The 19,531-nt window shown below is 45.3% G+C and overlaps 1 protein-coding gene across 3 annotated transcripts in view; it reads left to right on the forward strand.

Annotated features, from left to right (window-relative positions):
- spats2l (spermatogenesis associated serine rich 2 like) overlaps nt 1–19,531 on the forward strand; it is a 170,574-nt gene that overhangs the window by 124,837 nt on the left and 26,206 nt on the right. For all 3 annotated transcript variants that reach the window (XM_033023537.1, XM_033023538.1, XM_033023536.1), the window contains exon 8: nt 13,012–13,070. In XM_033023537.1, the coding sequence (XP_032879428.1) occupies nt 13,012–13,070 (59 nt within the window). The remainder of the gene's footprint in view (nt 1–13,011; nt 13,071–19,531) is intronic.

The raw sequence follows: 19,531 nt of genomic DNA on the forward strand, positions 1-19,531 counted from the left end.
TAAAGGAGTATAATCTTGTCAGAGCAGTAATGAATGGTGAGCTCTGTTGAAAACTAGCATTTGTGGAGGTCATTATTAACTTTATTGATGAAATCTGTTGTTTAGTTTATAAATAGAATGAAAATTATAAGAAAAGCAAGCTAGGTACTCCTAGAAACATAGAAACATAGAAATTAGGTGCAGGAGTAGGCCATTCGGCCCTTCGAGCCTGCACCGCCATTCAATATGATCATGGCTGATCATCCAACTCAGTATCCTGTACCTGCCTTCTCTCCATAACCCCTGATCCCTTTAGCCACAAGGGCCACATCTAACTCCCTCTTAAATATAGCTAATGAACTGGCCTCAACTACCTTCTGTGGCAGAGAATTCCAGAGATTCACCACTCTCTGTGTGAAAAATGTTTTTCTCATCTCGGTCCTAAAAGATTTCCCCCTTATCCTTAAACTGTGACCCCTTGTTCTGGACTTCCCCAACATTGGGAACAATCTTCCTGCATCTAGCCTGTCCAACCCCTTAAGAATTTTGTAAGTTTCTATAAGATCCCCCCTCAATCTTCTAAATTCTAGCGAGTACAAACCGTGTCTATCCAGTCTTTCTTCATATGAAAGTCCTGACATCCCAGGAATCGGTCTGGTGAACCTTCTCTGTACTCCGTCTATGGCAAGAATGTCTTTCCTCAGATTAGGAGACCAAAACTGTACGCAATACTCCAGGTGTGGTCTCACCAAGGCCCTGTACAACTGCAGTAGCAGTAGCAGTGGCTACATGAAAAACTTTGGTCAGGCAGTGTTTACCAATTCAGATAACACGCTTTTTCAGTCAGAGTAGGTGGGCAGAAGTAACTCCAAGAGACTGCTTGAGATACAGGCCCGTACGAAGCTTTCCAAAAAGGGGGGTGGCATGACAGGATTACAAAAATGTTTATGTGAAATAATGTGCGTGCTGCGCACATCATGAGCACGAAGCGTGAAATCCCTCGATGCCGGGGTCCAGGGCCCGCTTAAGGGCCCTGGAAGCTCTGGGGTTTTAGATGCTCTCTGATGCATTCTGTGTCTTATTTTGGAGCATTTTTGCACCAGATTTATGACCAATATTTCAGAAATTAACAGGAATCTGAGAGGTAGCTTTTTCAAACAAAGGGTGGTGGGTGTATGTAACGAGCTGCCAGAGGAAGTAGTTAAGGCTGGGACTATCCTAAAGTTTAAGAGACATTTGGACAGGTTTCGATGGATATTGGCCAAACGCGTGTGAGTGGGACTAGTGTAGATGGGACATTTTGGTTGGTGTGGGCAAGTTGGGCTGAAGGGCCTGTTTCCACACTGCATCATTCTATGACTCTAAAAAGTTAAGAAGAGAAATGCATGTAGATAAGTAGAGCAGATTTGAAAGAGGAGTGGAATGTAAAGGCAGAGAGAGGTTTATGGGTGGAAAGGAACATAGGAAAGGAGGGGGGAGGGTGGGCTTGGGCAGATGGGTGAAGGGAAAATAGACACAGAGTGCTGGAGTAACTCAGCGGGTCAGGCAGCATCTGTGGAGAACATGAATAGGTGACATGTCACAGATTGCTGGAGTAATTCAGCGGGTCAGGCAGCATCTCTGGAGAACATGGATGGATGACATGTCACAGAGTGCTGGAGTAACTCAGCGGGTCAGGCAGCATCTGTGGAGAACATGAATAGGTGACATGTCACAGATTGCTGGAGTAATTCAGCGGGTCAGGCAGCATCTCTGGAGAACATGGATGGATGACATGTCACAGAGTGCTGGGGTAACTCAGTGGGTCAGGCAGCATCTCTATAGAAAAGGTATAGATTATATTTCGGGTCAAGACCCTTCTTCAGTAATATTCATGTATAGACATTCCTGAATATTACACAAACCATCGTGAGCTACTTTGTGACGGTGCTTGACCTCTCCTATAACGTCTCTGCTGCCTTGGGTGATGCAGGACAGGACACAAGCTTTGGGACATGGTGTGAAGCTGTTGCAGTCTGTCACAGCCTGGTAAAAGCCTGGATGGAGTGGATGTGAATGTGGAGAGGATGTTTCTACTAGTGGGAGAGTTTAGGACCAGTGGCCACAGCCTCAGAATTAAAATACATTCCTTTAGGAAGGAGATGAGCAGGAATTTCTTAAGTCAGAGGGTGGTGAACTATGGAATTCATTGCCACAGACAGCTGTGGAGGCCAAGTCAATGGACATGTTTCAGGAGGGGATTGATAGATTCTTGATTGATACGGATTACAGAAGGCAGGAGAATGGGTTTGAGAGGGAAAGATAGAGTCATAGAGTGCTACAGTGTGGAAATAGGCCCTTCGGCCCAGCATGTCCCATCTGCACTAGTCCCACCTGCCCACGTTTGATCCATATCTCTCCAAACCTGTCTTATACATGTACCTGTCTAACTGTTTCTTAAACGTTGCGATAATCCCTGCCTCAACTATCTCCTCTGGCAGCTTGTTCCATACACCCACCACCCTTTGTGTGAAAAAGATACTCCTCAGATTCTTATTAAATCTTTTCCCCTTCACCCTAAACCTATGTCCTCTGCTCCTCGATTCACCTACTCTGGGCAAAAGACTCAACCTGATGTATTCAAATCATGATTTTATACACCTCTATTAGATCATCCCTCATCCTCCTGCGCTCCATGGAATAGAGTCCCAGCCTACTCTACCTCTCCCTACAGCTCAGGCCCTCAAGTCCTGGCAACATCCTCGTAAATCTTCAGTACCCTTTCCAGTTTGATGATATCTTTCCTATAACATGGTGTGCAGAACTGAACACAATACTCTAAATGCAGCCTCATCAACTTCTTATACAACTGCAACATGACCTTCCAACCTCTATTCTCAGCCTGACCCGCTGAGTTACTCCAGCACTCTGTGAAACGTCACAGAACAGGGCAAGATTAGCAAGTTTGCTGATGATACAAAAGTAAGTGGTTTTGCAGATAGTGAAGATGGTTGTGAAAGATTGCAACAGGATCTGGATCGATTGGCCAGGTGGGCAGAGGAATGGTTGATGGAATTGAATACAGAGAAGTGTGAGGTGTTGCATTTTGTGACATCGAACAAGGGCAGGACCTATACAGTAAATGGTAGGCCGCTGGGTAGTGTTGTAGAGCAGACAGATCTAGGAGTACAGGTGCATGGTTCCTTGAAGGTCGAGTCACAGGTGGTCAAAAAGGCTTTTGGCACTTTGGTCCTTCATCAGTCAGAGTATTGAGTATAGAAGTTGGGAGGTCATGTTGCAGTTGTATAAGACGTTGGTGAGACCGCATTTAGAGTATTGTGTTCAGTTCTGGGCACCATGTTATAGGAAAGATGTCAAACTGGAAAGGGTACAGAGAAGATTTATGGGGATGTTGCCAGGACTAGAGGCTGTGAGCTATAGGGAGAGATTGAGTAGGCTGGGACTCAATTCCATGGAGCGCAGGAGGATCAGGGGAGATCTTATAGAGGTGTACAAAATCATTAGAGGAATAGATCGAGTAGATGCACAGTCTTTTGCCCAGATTAGGGGAATCGAGGACCAGTGGACATGGGTTCAAGGTGAAGGGGAAATGATTTAATAGGAATCCGAGGGGTAACTTTTTCACACAAAGGGTGGTGGGTGTATGGAACATGCTGCCAGAGGAGGTAGTTGAGGTTGGGACTATCCCATCATTTAGGGAACAGTTAGACAGGTACATGGATAGGACAGGTTTGGAGGGATGTGGACCAATCGCAGGTAAGTGGGACTAGTGTAGCTGGGACATCGTTAGATGGTGTGGGCAAGTTGGGCCGAAGGGCCTGTTTCTCCACTGTCACTCTGTGACTCTATGACTGTATCCATGTTCACCAAAGATGCTGCCTGACCCGCTGAGTTACTCCGACACACTGTTGGCCGCGGTGTTTGAGGCTGGAACAGATGGGAACACCAGGGAGGCGATGGCGTCTAGAGAATGGATCTGATTTTCAACTAAAGCAGGGTCGTGTGCTAACCCCAAGGCTCTGGTCGAGTTGATGAAGAGTGTGTAGAGTTGGCGTTGCTTATAGTTGTGCGGGATAGGGACTCGCAGGGTGGTGAGCTCTGCCTTCAGCTTGGTGGCAGTCCAGTGTTTGGGTGCCGGGGGCTGTATGTTGGGCCGGGGCGGAGTGGCCGGGCGGGTGTAGGGGTGGCCGCTGTGTGAAGCTCGTTCTCCGGCGCACTGGAGCCGGCTCTCCACTCTCTGCCTCCTCAGCGGCTCTTCATGGACGGGCTCCTCGGGTCAATCAGTCAAAAAGTGAACAACATCAGGAGTAAAAACTAATTAATTGAGACCTGGAGTGAAAGTCCTCTGGACCTGACAAGCTACTTAATACAATAACTAGCCGCTAGAGGGTGGAACATGGGAGACAATTGAGACCATGGTGACGTGAGGCAGCAGCGGCAATAATAAATTATTTCAATTGCCGCTGATGAGCTCAAGGGAACGGTGCGGGAGGTGACATTTCCAGCTCAGCCACATGTCATCAATCGGTAAACATGACATCGTCACATCACGCACCATGACTCATTTCATCTTCTTTCTGTGGCTGGTTGTGAGCTGTGGTGGAGGCCGTGGCTGTGGCCGCATCCTACCCAAGCACAAACCCTAACCACACTCGATATTCCGTTATTCACCTCACTGCTACCGAGGTAGAGACACACCTCAAAAATCCCAGCGTACAAAACCTACAAAACGGTTTCCCTAAACACCAACTTGTGTTTTACTCGGGGAAAAAGGGGGGGGGGGGGGGTTGACCGCACCCATTGCACCCCCCTTTCGGACGGCCATGAGTAATTTGCAAAATGCTGCAGTTTGCTGCCCATTGCATTAGGGAAGTCATTGGCATTCTTCATTCAAAGAGAGCAAACAAGAGCTAACCCTCTTTCGGCAAAGTGAATACGTCCCAGCGTCCTTGGGTATGACTGGCCAGGTGCACATCACATTATGGGTCTGACGTAAGGTGTACCCACTTCCTCAGTGGGCAAAGAATCACCAGGTCAGTGCCATCTGCTGGCTGGCGTTGAGATGGCTTCTTCCTACATGCTACTCTGCCAGCTTAGCTTGAACCACGAATGTAAGGCGTAGCGTGGCATTTATGCCAGTCCACCCCAGGCCGACAATGAAAGCTTTGATGCCACACAGAATGTGATCAAACAGATGACTGATGTGCTGAAACAACACTTGGCTGCCAGGCTGCCCGAGAGTACACTATTGTGATCAGCAGAGCAAGATCAGTTTCAAGGTTGTCTGTTACTACCTTGGCAAGAGGACAAAGTACTTTCTGGCAAACTGATGAAGCAATCCTGGGTAGTGAGCAAGTAGTTTAGTTTAGTTTGGAGATAAAGCATTGAAACAGGCCCTTCGGCCCATCGAGTCCGCGCCGACCAGCGATCACCCGTACACTAGTTCTACCCTACACACTAGGGAAAGTTTACACAAGCCAATTAACGCACAAACCTGCATGTCTTTGGAATGTGGGAGGAAACCGGAGCACCCAGGAAAAGCCCACGCAGTCACAGGGAGAACATACAAACTCCACACAGACAGCACCTGTAGTCAGGATCAAACCCGGATCTTTGGGGTTGTTAGGCAGTAACTCTACCACTGCACCGCTGTTCCGCCCATGACACAGTGCTTGGCACATTGCACAGTGCACAAATTCAGTACTTCCTCCTGCTTGCCTACATTTGCTTCAGGCTACAATCGAACAACCCCTGCATGTGTAAGAGATTGGGACAGGGATAAAATAAAGGGCAAGACACCAGACATTCTTCTTCTATGATAATCCAACTTTCCTTGACTTTGGGAATGACAGTAACATCAGTGTTATAGCTGTACATACCCTCTATGTTCTTGTCCAAGTTCTGACCTGCACCCTTTGTAATCTTGCATCTGCCTTGGGCTTCAAACCAGTGGATGGAGCATCACTTTGGTGACTCGCTCAATCCTCTTTCCCAATTGCAGTTTCTGTGCCGGAGGCCAATCCATCAACGCCTGTTGGTCACCTCCCAGGTGAATCTTCCCTAAATGCAATGTAGCTGAAAAGCTGCACTTCATCGCCAAACTGCTTGCTCTCTCCAGCATCCCCTTTGATTTTCAACTAATTTGCTATACCCTCATTTTGGGATTGAGGAATGCAGCCTGATTTACTTCCACGGACACCCCACCCTTTGTCTAGTTTCTCGTATTAGCATTGCATGTTGTCCTCATACAATGGCAATGTTTCAGTGTTGATTCTGCCCTGCCCCACCTCCCTTTGATTGAACTGCGTCCATTCTATTTATTCATTGCCAATTGCCTGAATTAACTAGATGCTGGTTTTCACCGAAGACAGACACGAAATGCTGGAGGAAAGGGCCTGTCCCACTTGGCCATCATTTGCGCGTCATTTACGCGACCTCGTCGTCGCGTTGAGATGCATGGGTAACGTGTGGGCCGCGCGGGATGGTCGCATGGAGAAGCGCGGAAGGGTATGGAGTTGCGCATGATATCGCGCGGCGTTCCGGGATTTTGTAGGGCACAAAATCTTCGCACACCTCCTTCGTGACATATTGCGTACGCACGCGGGCATATTGCGGTTGCACGCAGGTGTCCTGACCTCGTACATGTAGCGCGTGGTGGCGCATGATTACGTCACCGTACGCCGCTGCGTGCCGCCCATAGGCAGTCGGCCACAATGAGATAATAATTACGCCGAAAGCATCAATGCTTTCAGAGTAATGCCTGCAGAGTAACACCTTAATAAGTATTTTTGAAACCTCCTTCGTTATGGATGTTTCAAAAGTTAACATCCAGGTAAGGATTGTAGATTTTATATTACAAAAGAACACTAGTAACCAAATAAGTTTTTTTTTAAAATAACCACCAACAATTTTACTAACACCATTTAAAAAAAAAATTGCAAACTAATTGTTAAGCTGGGTTCAAACCCTCACACTGCTATAATGAATACAATTTTGTGTTTGTTGGGAGTAATTCAGAAAGTTTAAAATAAATGAATTTTTCCAGCAAACAATAATGTTATCAATGTTTTACTTAACAAATGATGTCAATACACTGACTAATTGTACTTGTAGAGCAGATAAAATATTTGAAGGCGCTTGATGAGGGGTGATGACGCCCGCGACTGTCGCGCGTCAGTCACTACCGGCCTGGCGTGTAAATGACGGCCAAGTGGGACAGGCCCTTAACTCAGCGGGACAGGCAGCATCTCTGGAGAGAAGGAATGGGTGACGTTTCAGGTCGAGACCCTTCTTCCAATTTGGTGTCACATAGTAAAAGCCATTCTGTTTACAAGCTCATCTTTGTCATGCAATGGTGATATGATAAAAATTAATCAGGGGTTGTCTCCAAATTTGTAAAAGTAATTAATGGGTTTCATTCCTATAACATCTGATCATTCACACTGCTAAAGTCTTTGCAGAATTTGGAGATGAGGTGCTATGAATTACAGGGCCTTATCGCCAGTCAAAACGACAAGAGTTATAGGGAGATGGTTACATTTTAGCAAATTCACACTGCTCAAATTCACTTTTGTCCAAATTATGCTTGTTACTAGAATGCTGAATATAATGTGAATTGCCTCTATTGTAGGAGGGTGGTAGAGGAATTCTGGATGAAGCACTGTATGAAATTGCTGCCAGATTCCTCCTTGACTTTGCATGCAAGCCTTGTGGATGTCTTCCAACATGCCGAGCATGTTATTGGACATCACCCTCAGAAGGTCACTCAGTCAGAGCCCTGGTCTGACTCCTCTGCAGCAGGACTGATGTATGACCTTGCATGATCATTGTACCTTAGCCTGCTGAGCTCCACATTAAAGAATTAGTGACACAAAAATATCATCCATGCCTGCCTCAAGAAGTGAGAGTTGGAAAATATACAATTTTGGATTTTTTTCGCATAAATTTCATTGGAGTGAATTTCTATTTCATACTACAATTTTTTTGGTGGCAGTTTGCAAATTCCGTAAGAGCAATTTTATCTGCTCTGCAAGTACAACTAGTCAGCAAGCAAGAATGTCATTGTCCTATCTGGGACACATGACAATAAACTCTCTTGACTTGACTTGACTTGGCAATTTGTCTTTTGGTGACCCTCCGACTATCCTTGATCGGACTTTACTGGCTTTACCTTGCAATAAACATTATTCCCTTTCCATGTAAATGGATCGATTGTAATTATGTATTGTATTTCTGCTGACTGGTTAGCAAGCAACAAAAGCTTTTCACTGTACCTCAGTACACGTGACAATAAACTAATCTAACCTGAACTGGCATGGCCAGTGAAATCTGTCTTGGCCAGCAGTGCCTGGATCTGGAAAATGAAAGTTAAAGAACACAGCAGGGTTAGCATTAGGTGAAAGAAGTGATCATTATAATAACCAGGCAGCAGATATAGAAACATAGAAACATAGAAATTAGGTGCAGGAGTAGGCCATTCGGCCCATCGAGCCTGCACCGCCATTCAATATGATCATGGCTAATCATCCAACTCAGTATCCCGTACCTGCCTTCTCTCCATACTCTCTGATCCCCTTAGCCACAAGGGCCACATCTAACTCCCTCTTAAATATAGCCAATGAACTGGCCTCGACTACCCTCTGTGGCAGAGAGTTCCAGAGATTCACCACTCTCTGTGTGAAAAAAGTTCTTCTCATCTCGGTTTTAAAGGATTTCCCCCTTATTCTTAAGCTGTGACCCCTTGTCCTGGACCTCCCCAACATCGGGAGCAATCTTCCTGCATCTAGCCTGTCCAACCTCTTAAGAATTTTGTAAGTTTCTATAAGATCCCCTCTCAATCTCCTAAATTCTAGAAAGTATAAACCAAGTCTATCCAGTCTTTCTTCATAAGACAGTCCTGACATCCCAGGAATCAGTCTGGTGAACCTTCTCTGCACTCCCTCTATGGCAATAATGTCCTTCCTCAGATTTGGAGGCCAAAACTGTACGCAATACTCCAGGTGTGGTCTCACCAAGACCATGTACAACTGCAGTAGAACCTCCCTGCTCCTATACTCAAATCCTTTTGCTATGAAAGCTAATATGGTGTGCCTGCACCAACATGTAGTGAGCCTGCACCAATTTGGAGCACTGAGCCTTCTATATCCATTACATGAGCAGGCATTCATTTGGCATCATGCTTGTTCCAAATCCTTCCTTTACAATGAATACCACTTTCCAGTTTTTGTTGGCACCTTTCATCTTCACCATAACTATAATGTGTGTGTATATAATGGCTCTGAGTAACAAAAACCCTCAAGGCTCTACGTAGAAAATTGTTTTATCAAAGCCTCGACACCAAGCCACAGAAAGGTGTAAGAGGTCAGAGGAATGACGACTTGGACTCCTCTGTTGTTGAAGAGGCATCTCGATGCTTCAATGGGTGAATACCAAGGCCCCAAAGTATACAGCCATCAATGAATAAACTCAGGAATGGTTAAATGGTCAGAACGGATGGAACACATTGAACTTGAAAGCTCGTAGAGTGACAGGAGATTGCAGAGGTTTGAGTGCATGGGGATGACCTTAGGTATTTTAAAATTGAAGTTAAAGTGTAGGACGGCAGCAGAGGCAGAATGGAGAAAGATCAGATAGTAACAAAACACATAGAAAATGTATTCTGAATGAAAAGGCTGTCATATTTGCAAAGTGTAAACCCAGGCAGTGAGTAGATTGGAGATGTTTAAGTTCAAGTTCAAGTTAGTTTATTGTCATGTGTCCCTGTATAGGACAATGAAATTCTTGCTTTGCTTAAGCACACAGAAAAATAGTAGGCATTTACTACAAAACAGATAAATGTGTCCATATACCATGATATAAATATATACACACATGAATAAATAAACTGATAGTGCAAATAACAGAAAGTGGTTGGTAATAATCAGAGTTTTGTCCGAGCCAGGGTTAATAGCCTGATGGCTGAGGGGAAGTAACTATTCCTGAACCTGGTTGTTGCAGTCTTCAGGCTCCTGTACCTTCTACCTGAAGGTAGCAGGGAGATGAGTGTGTGGCCAGGATGGTGTGGGTCTTTCATGATACTGCCAGCCTTTTTGAGGCAGCGACTGCGATAGATCCCCTCGATGGAAGGAAGGTCAGAGCCGATGATGGACTGGGCAGTGTTTACTACTTTTTGTAGTCTTTTCCTTTCCAGGGCGCTCAAATTGCCGAACCAAGCCACGATGCAACCGGTCAGCATGCTCTCGACTGTGCACCTGTAGAAGTTAGAGAGAGTCTTCCTTGACAATCCGACTCTCCGTAATCTTCTCAGGAAGTAGAGGCGCTGATGTGCTTTTTTGATGATTGCATTAGTGTTCTCGGACCAGGAAAGATCTTCAGAGATGTGCACGCCCAGGAATTTGAAGCTCTTGACCCTTTCAACCATCGACCCGTTGATATAAATGGGGCTGTGGGTCCCCCTCCTACTCCTTCCAAAGTCCACAATCAGTTCCTTGGTTTTGCTGGTGTTGAGGGCCAGGTTATTGCGCTGGCACCATATGGACAGTTGCTCGATCTCTCTTCTGTACTCTGACTCATCCCCATCAGTGATACGCCCCACAATAGTGGTGTCGTCAGCGAACTTGATGATGGAGTTCGCACTGTGGTTCGCTACGCAGTCATGGGTATAGAGTGAGTACAGCAGGGGGCTGAGCACGCAGCCTTGAGGTGCTCCCGTGCTGATTGTTATTGAGGCTGACACATTTCCACCAATACGAACAGACTGTGGTCTGTGGACGAGGAAGTCGAGGATCCAGTTGCAGAGGGATGCGCAGAGACCCAGTTCTGCGAGTTTGGTAACCAGTTTGGAGGGGATGATTGTGTTAAATGCCGAGCTGTAATGAATGAATAACAGCCTGACATATGAGTTTTTGTTGTCCAAGTGGTCCAGTGCGGAGTGGAGGGCCAGCGAGATCGCATCCACCGTTGATCTGTTGTGGCGGTACGCGAACTGCAGTGGGTCCAGGTTTTTGTCGATGTAGGAGTTGATTTGCTCCATGATCAACCTCTCAAAGCACTTCATCACCACCGGCGTTAGTGCCACTGGTCGATAGTCATTGAGGCACGTCACATTACTCTTCTTGGGCACCGGTATAATTGATGCCCTTTTAAAGCAGGTGGGGACCTCAGACCTCAGAAGTGAGAGATTGAAAATGTCCGTAAAAACTCCCGCCAGTTGGTCCGCACAGGTTTTTAGAACACGACCAGGTATACCATCAGGTCCAGGTGCTTTTCGGGGGTTCACCCCTCTGAAGGATTTCCTGACATCGGCCTCTGTGACTGAGACTGAAATGCCATCGCAGCGAATGGGGTGAAGCTGTGAAGTTTAGCAGGTGAAGCTGTGGCTCAGGGGTGACCAAAGACAATTATTCAATAAATACAGGTCAATGTGAAGAACTTGCCTGGGGGAGAACATAACGGGCCTGTCCCACTTGGACCATTTTTCAGCGGATTGCCGGCGACTGTCAAGTTGCCTTCAAAACCGGCAACTGGAACGGCGACTGTCAGAGTGGAACACACACACACACACACACATCGCTTCCTTCACCAGCCCGTTATGCAGGCGGGGAACAGGGCAAGCGGGGGGAGTGCTGTCTAAAAAATTCATACAGTGCAAGGTGAAAGGTAAAACAGACCTTGAACAGGAAGGTTGGCGCTGTAAAAAGACAGCTAAAGCACAGTGTACGGTAAGTCCTTTGAAAAAGGGGGGAGAGGAGGGAGAGGGGGGAGAAGGAGTGGAGACAACTTTTAAGAAGCCAGAGTTACACGGCTGTGAAGTTCAGCGGAACATTACTGGTCGGTTATCCTTGGTTCTGAAAACTACTGCTTACATTTTTTTCCCCAATGAGCCAATGAAATTCACCGGTCAGTACTGGCTACAGCCTACAAGAACCATCAACCTCCTGGCAACCCACTAGGACCTCCTGGCGACCCTCCCACTCGCTACTCTCCATGGCGGCTTCATTCTAGTCGCCGCTAATTTTTCAACATGTTGAAAAATTCACGGCGACCATAATGAGGCCGCGACTAGTACCCAGAATGCGGGAACTCCTCACGACCATGAAGGCGACGAACATGTGGCCACTATGTGGCGACTGCATAGTCTCCTGCAGTTGCCTAAAAGGTCGCCTAAGTGGGACAGGCCCATTAGAAACAAAATTTACATTAGATAGCAGATTTTAAAACACTATGCAGCCTGCTGAGAGAATATGTGTAAGAAGGAACGGCAGATGCTGGTTGATACTGAAGATAGACACCAAGTGCTGGACTCAGCGGGTCAGGCTGCATCTCTGGAGAAAAAGAATGGGTAACATTTCTAGCTGGAAGCATTCTTCAGACTGCGATATGAAAAGGCGTAGAGAGGGTAGAAGAACACCCCTGAGAGCCCACGCGGAGGAGGGTTGGTGGAGATGGTAGGAAGGGTCATCACAAGGACTCCTTCCCAGAGAAAAAGGCACAGAGTCAGAGGCGATGGAAGAAAGGTTGTATGTCATGGCGGGCCTGGAACCTGTTGAGATGGGGACAGAGGGATACAAATGTGAGGCCTCTATTGAAGGCAGATCGTTAATTATCGGAAGAGTCTGTATGGTTGCAACCATGACAAGGTTGAGGAGGGGCAGGAGCGTGGACAGAGGTTGAGGTGAGGTATTGTGGGGGGATGATGGGGGTTCAGAGAGGAGGAGGGTGAGGACTAGGTGTAGGGGTTTGAGGTAGTCGGGGTAACCTGGCTAAAAGAGGGGGATAGCCCAATGGAATGATTACCAAGGTTCCCTCAGGAGAAGGGAAGCAGCAGGACTCAGGAGAGTCGGACTCAGTCTGTAGAAGGGTTCCAACCCAAAACATCAACCATGCTTTTTGTCCGGATATGCTGCCTGACCAGCTGAGTTACTCCAGCACTTTGTGACTATCTGCTGAGAGAACACTTGGTTCTAATTCCACAACATATAGAATGAATACCATTTGAAGAGAGTTCTGACATTGTTCTCTTTAACATTACAGCATCATGGATCGGGAGGTAGCTTTGATGACAGAAATGGATAAAGTCAAAAAGGAAGCTAGTAAGTAAAAGAATAAGTTTCCTTTATCACAGCTGGTCGCAAGAAAACTATAATACTTGCTTAAGGCTTCTGTTTATTAGTGGCCCACACAGTTTGCTGCAGCAACAATGTTAATCCTGCTTTGTACAGTTTTTGATGTTTTTGCTTCATGTCTAGTTGTCTTTCAATGTTGTACATATGTGTATTCTGTGGATGCAGGTTTGCGACATCATCTCATGGTGCAAGCACAGAAGAGCTGATGGCATTTAATGATGGCATTTTCAACTGTAAACCTAATGGGTGATATATTTTAAAAAGTGTTCTGTGACTGAATACTGATATCAATGACGCAATTCCCAGATATTGGGTGAATGGGGATGGGAATCCAGTCCAGAGGAAGTCAGGGGTTATGGAGCAAAGGCAGGAGGATGTGGTTGAGAGGGAAAGGCAGATCAGCCATGATAGAATGGCAGAGTAGACGATGGGCCAAATGGCCTAATTCTGCTCCTAGAAGTTATGAACTTATGAACTAATGAACTTTCAGTGCAACAGCACAGCCTTCAGCTGATTGTGGAAAGAGTGTTTGAAGATGAAGACTTTGGACGTGGCACTAGATTAATTGTCTACCAGGCGACTGTGATCTCACCTTCCTATCTGCTTCGGAGATTGGTCTACCTACAGCAGATGTCGGGAAGAACTCGAGAGATATCACTCATGCTGTCTCCACAAAATTATCCAGAATCACGGGCAGGATTGTACTGCCTGTGGTGGTGGTGAAGGCAGATACAATAGTGGCATTTAAGAGACTTTCGGATGTGCATGGATATGCAGGGAATGGAGTGATATGGATTATGTGCAAGCAGAGAAGTAGTTGGTCTTGGCATCATGTTTGGCATGTTTGACATTGTGGGCTGAAAGCCTGTTCCTGTGTTGTACTGTTTTAGGTTAGAAAGTAAACCAGCATCAGTGTCCTCTCCCAGACCAATGTCCCCAGCAATGAGATCTTATTACTCTTTGTCACTCTGCTAGAAATATCACACTGGTCACATGCCGGACACCAAATTCCTGAAACTAATACTCTAGTTTAAGTTCCTTCATGTGAAAGGATTATCAGGTGGAAACAGGCAAAGCTTAAAAAATGTTCTGAAACTGTGTTTGGAAATGCCATGTCCCTTAGAACATCTGGGCATCCCTGAGTCACACATCTTCAATGGCGCTGAGAACCTTGAGTCCACACGTCAGGATTACACATCCGCCCAACGTAAATGAAGGAAGAAGTGAGTAAACAACGTCCAAAACCCCACACCTTCACCTTGCCAAATGTGAATCCGGTGGGCAATAGGTGGAACCAAATGGGGTGAAGATGATGGCAGATGGAGCCACGTGGGAAGGGTAGGGACAGCAATTTGAAATTACGTGCTCAAAATGGCCAGTGCAGACAGTGTCCACATGATCTGGTCTCCACTGTATTTGTGAAACCAAGCATGGACAAGACGCTTGGACAGCTTACATCCCGTGGTCTGAATATTGACCTCTAATTTCCCTCTTTCTCCATCCCTCTGCCACCCAAGTGGTGCCAGCTTCAAAGTCGTCTCCTTTAGTCTCTTTTCCTGTAGCTCGTTCTCACCTAACACATAGTTAACAATGGCCTGTTTCCTTTATCACTGTTCATTTTTTGTATATCTTTAGATATCTCTCTACATCACCATCGATACCTCTCGTTTCCCTTTGCCCTGACTCTCAGGCTGAAGAAGGGTCTCTCCCCGAAACATCATCTATTTATTTTCTCCAGAGATGCCTGTCCCGCTGAACTACTCCAGCTTTATGCATCTATCTTCGTTATAGACATGATAGACTAATATCATTGCCATCTCATGGCTTCTGGTTGAAAGTCATTTTAACTATCAAGCCCACTCCCACTCGCATTCCCACTCCCACTCCCACACTTGGGAGTGGGAGGCCAAACGCAAATTGGAAGAACAACATCTCATAGCCCATTTGTGAAACATTCAACCCAATGGTATGAACTCTGAATTTTTCGATTCCAGGTAATCCATTGCCTAGATGCCGAGGTGCTAATAAAGAATAATAATATTTCTGGCAGCAGGGTCAGAAATAGAATCAGAAAATTTGTAAGATTGTGTCGTGGGCATAGATGTCAATCTGAACATTGAGAGGATATGTTTAAAGGTGATGTGGCAGATGGCTGAAGTTAAAGAAAGAAGGGGTCAGGGGAAGGAAAGAGTTGACAAAGTCTCCTGCCTTCTCCCCATAACCTCTGACAACTGTACTAATCAAAAATCTATCCCTCTCTGCCTTAAAAATATCCACGGACTTGGCCATGGATATTTGTGCCCTGATCTTGAGATTGGCTATGTAACTGAACAAAGCCAGTAGACTGAAAGTTTAGCTGAGGACAAGGACATCAAAATTCTCCGAAAGCCCAAAGCCGTCATGCATTTAAAATCATTTTGATTACACATGTATTTAATCAGTGACCACAATACAGCAGTTATACTTGACTTTTGTAGACTCGTCAGTCAGTAGTAGTTTACATAACCAGATATACCTGAGTACATTCAAGGGAATTTGGCCTGGATGAACGGATGGTCTGCCGTAATGTTAAAGGATAAAGCACATTCCTTCGAATGAATGAACAAAGTGTTTGTGCAACCTTCCACGGTTCCTAGAAGTACAGGATCTTTCAAAGACGATTATGACTTCCAAGAATATACTGACCATATGAAAGAACAAAGGGTGGGTTGAATGTGATGTTATGATGAGAAATGATCTTGAGTACACAGAAGAAATAGATTTAAGTTACCTAATCCAAGTTCAAATAAGGCTACTATATTACAGCATGTAATGCTTTCCTTCATTTGAACTGCAAATAAGATATTTTTTTAATAAAACACAAGGAATTTGTACATTCAAAGGAAGATTAACTAAACTTGGCATGAGACACCGCCAGCTAGTAAGGATCGTGAAAGGTTTGTTTCAAGAAAACATAATTGTGTGCCAGAAGGCATGGAAGAGTGTAAAACGGAGCCAGGTCAACTAAGGACACAGCTCGCTGGCTCCAGCATGTTTCTATAGCATCAAATCAAGTAACTGGAATGATTACTTGTTCATTTGTCCAAGAAAGCAAAACTAATGAAAGAGGGATTCAGCTGCGCTAAATAAGCAACTCTTTCATGCACCTGACAAGCCAATGGGTGCAACACTGCTCAGGTATAAAATGTCTCAGTCATTCCATTTCTGTGCTGAATAATTTAAGGTCATGATGACACAGTAGTCCCTCTCTCTTCAAATTTCCGATAAACCAGATTATGCCGAAATTCCAATTCCAAATCCATGCAGAAAACGTTAAATGGTATGAACTAAGGCCAGCAGTTGTTTTACTTCAAGATTATAGATGCGGAGCAGATGCGATGGCAATGTTTAAGAGACATTTAGACATGAGTGGGCAGGGAATGAAGGGATTTTGACCACATGTGCAGGTTCGTTGGTATCATTTAAAAATAAATTGGATAGGCATATGGATGAGAAGGGAATGGAGGGTTATGGTATGAGTGCAGGCAGGTGGGACTAAGGGAAAAAAGTTGTTCGGCACGGACTTGTAGGGCCGAGATGGCCTGTTTCTGTGCTGTAATTGTTATATATGCAAGCAGATGTGCAGTTTTAATTAGCATTACGTTTGGCACAGATATTGTGTTTCCCCGTTCTAAGTTGGTTCCCATTCAATGTTTCTGCTTACCAACCGCAAGGACACTAATTAAAAGCTTTTATGGAACTGAAAATCTCACTGACATAACTGGGAAAGAATTCAAGGCAGGGTAACATTCCCACGCCAGTACAATCTGAATCATTCACTTCCCACACAGAAGCTCACTCATTTGCTGAAGCTGATGAGGAAGGCTGATGCTAAGTTTCAACAGACAGGCACAGAAGGGACAGAGCTTGAGTCCTTCATTACAGCTCGTGCTTCAGCAGAACTTCACTGGTTGAGGAGTGCTAGGGATGCCCTCATGTAGTGAATATATATGCACAAAACTTTCGTCAAAGAGTCGAATATACAAGAATAGAAGCACTGGGAAAACATAGAAACATAGAAAATAGGTGCAGGAGGAGGCCATTCGGCCATTCATTGTGATCATGGCTGATCGTCCCCTATCAATAACCCGTGCCTGCCTTCTCCCCATATCCCTTGACTCCACTAGCCCCTAGAGCTCTATCCAACTCTCTCTTAAAACCATCCAGTGATTTGGCCTCCACTGCCCTCTGAGGCAGGGAATTTCATAAATTCACAACTCTCTGGGAGAAAAAGTTTTTTCTCACCTCAGCCTTAAATGACCTCCCCTTTATTCTAAGACTGTGGCCCCTGGTTCTGGACTCGCACAACATTGGGAACATTTTTCCTGCATCTAGCTTGTCCAGTCCTTTTATAATTTTATATGTTTCTATAAGTAGCCCCTCATCCTTCTAAACTCCAGTGAATACCAGCCTAGTCTTTTCAATCTTTCCTCATATGACAGCCCCGCCATCCCAGGGATCAATCTCGTGAACCTACGTTGCACTGCCTCAAGCACAAGGATGTCGTTCCTCAAATTAGGAGACCAAAACTGTACACAATACTCCAGATGTGGTCTCACCAGAGCCCTATACAACTGCAGAAGAACCTCTCTACTCCTATACTGAAATCCTCTTGTTATGAAGGCCAACATTCCATTAGCTTTCTTCACTGCCTGCTGTACCTGCACGCCAACTTTCAGTGACCGGTGTACAAGGACACCCAGGTCTCACTGTATCTCCCCCTTACCTAACCTAACCCCGTTGAGATAATAATCTGCCCCCTTGTTTTTATGCACAAAACTTTCGTCAAAGAGTCGAATATACAAGAATAGAAGCAGTGGGAAAAGTGGATAACCTCACATTTATCTATATTATACTGCATCTGCCACGCATCTGCCCACTCACTCAACCTGTCCAGGTCACCCTGCAACCTCCTAACATCCTCTTCACAGTTCACACTGCCACCCGGCTTTGTGTCATCCGCAAACTTGCTAGTGTTGCTCCTAATTCCCTCTTCCAAATCATTAATATATATGGTAAACAGTTGCGGCCCCAACACCGAGCCTTGCGGCACTCCACTTGCCACTGCCTGCCATTCTGAAAAGGATCCGTTCACTCCTACTCTTTGCTTCCGGTCTGCCAACCAATTTTCTATCCATGTCAACACCCTACCCCCAATACCATGTGCTCTAATTTTAGACACCAGTCTCCCGTGCGGGACCTTATCAAAGGCTTTCTGAAAGTCTAGATACACTACATCCACTGGCACCCCTTCATCCATATTACTTGTTACATCCTCAAAAAATTCCAGAAGATTAGTCAAGCACGATTTCCCTTTCATAAATCCATGTTGACAGGGACTAACCAGCTAGTTTTTCATACAAAGGATGGTGGGTGTATAGAACAATCTGCCAGAGGAGGTAGTTGAGGCTGGACTATCCCAACATTTTAGAAACAGTTAGGCAGGTACATGGATAGGACAGGTTTGGAAGGATATGGGCCAAACACAGGCAGGTGGGACTAGTGTAGCTGGAACATGTTGGCCGGTGTGGACAGGTTGGGCCAAAGGGCCTGTTTCCACACTCTATCACTCTATTAATCTGTCACCACGCAGCAAATTTAAATTACATATTTTTTAACTAAGATTTTAATGCAATGTAGCATTTTGTTGGAATGAGTGGTTTTTAAAAAGATAGTGCTGCACTCAGTAGTGATGAGGAGATTGTTCAACAGATTAATACTGGCATTTGGGTGACGGAGAAAACACTTCTGCGCAGTCAAAGACCGCACATGTTCAATAATGCCTGATCCATAGATACCAAATACAAATTCTGCCTCTTACTGCTTCTACATCTATTGTTCGAGTGTGTAGTTCTTTAGCATTTTGTTCGATGGAACCTTTAGGAGTGGCCAAACAACAAAGGAAGATACATAGGGTACCAGTAGGTAGGAGGTTAACTAACTAACTTGTTTAAGAATGCTGCAGCAAAGGACAACATGGGGAAAATTGGTTCTGTCTATGGCTCCACAAAAAACATGTTACATAAAATAAACAACAGATAGAAACAGATATCCACAACAGGGCTGAAGACATAAAACCAAAGCGATGAAATGTGCTGTGCATTTGTGCAACAAACGTGTGAAAATAAAATCTAGTGTAAGCAACAGAGAAAGAAGGTTAGTTAAAGGGGGTATTGGGGGTTCAGTATTGACGTGGATAGAGAACTGGCTGGCAGACAGTAAGCAAAAGTAGGAGTAAACGGGTCCTTTTCAGAATGGCAGGCAGTGACTAGTGGGGTACCGCAAGGCTCCCAGCTATTTACAGTATATATTAATGATTTGGACGAGGGAATTGAATGCAACATCTCCAAGTTTGCGGATGACACGAAGCTGGGGGGCAGTGTTAGCTG

This window comes from Amblyraja radiata, chromosome 7, assembly GCF_010909765.2.
Source record: "Amblyraja radiata isolate CabotCenter1 chromosome 7, sAmbRad1.1.pri, whole genome shotgun sequence".
NCBI lineage: Eukaryota > Metazoa > Chordata > Chondrichthyes > Rajiformes > Rajidae > Amblyraja > Amblyraja radiata.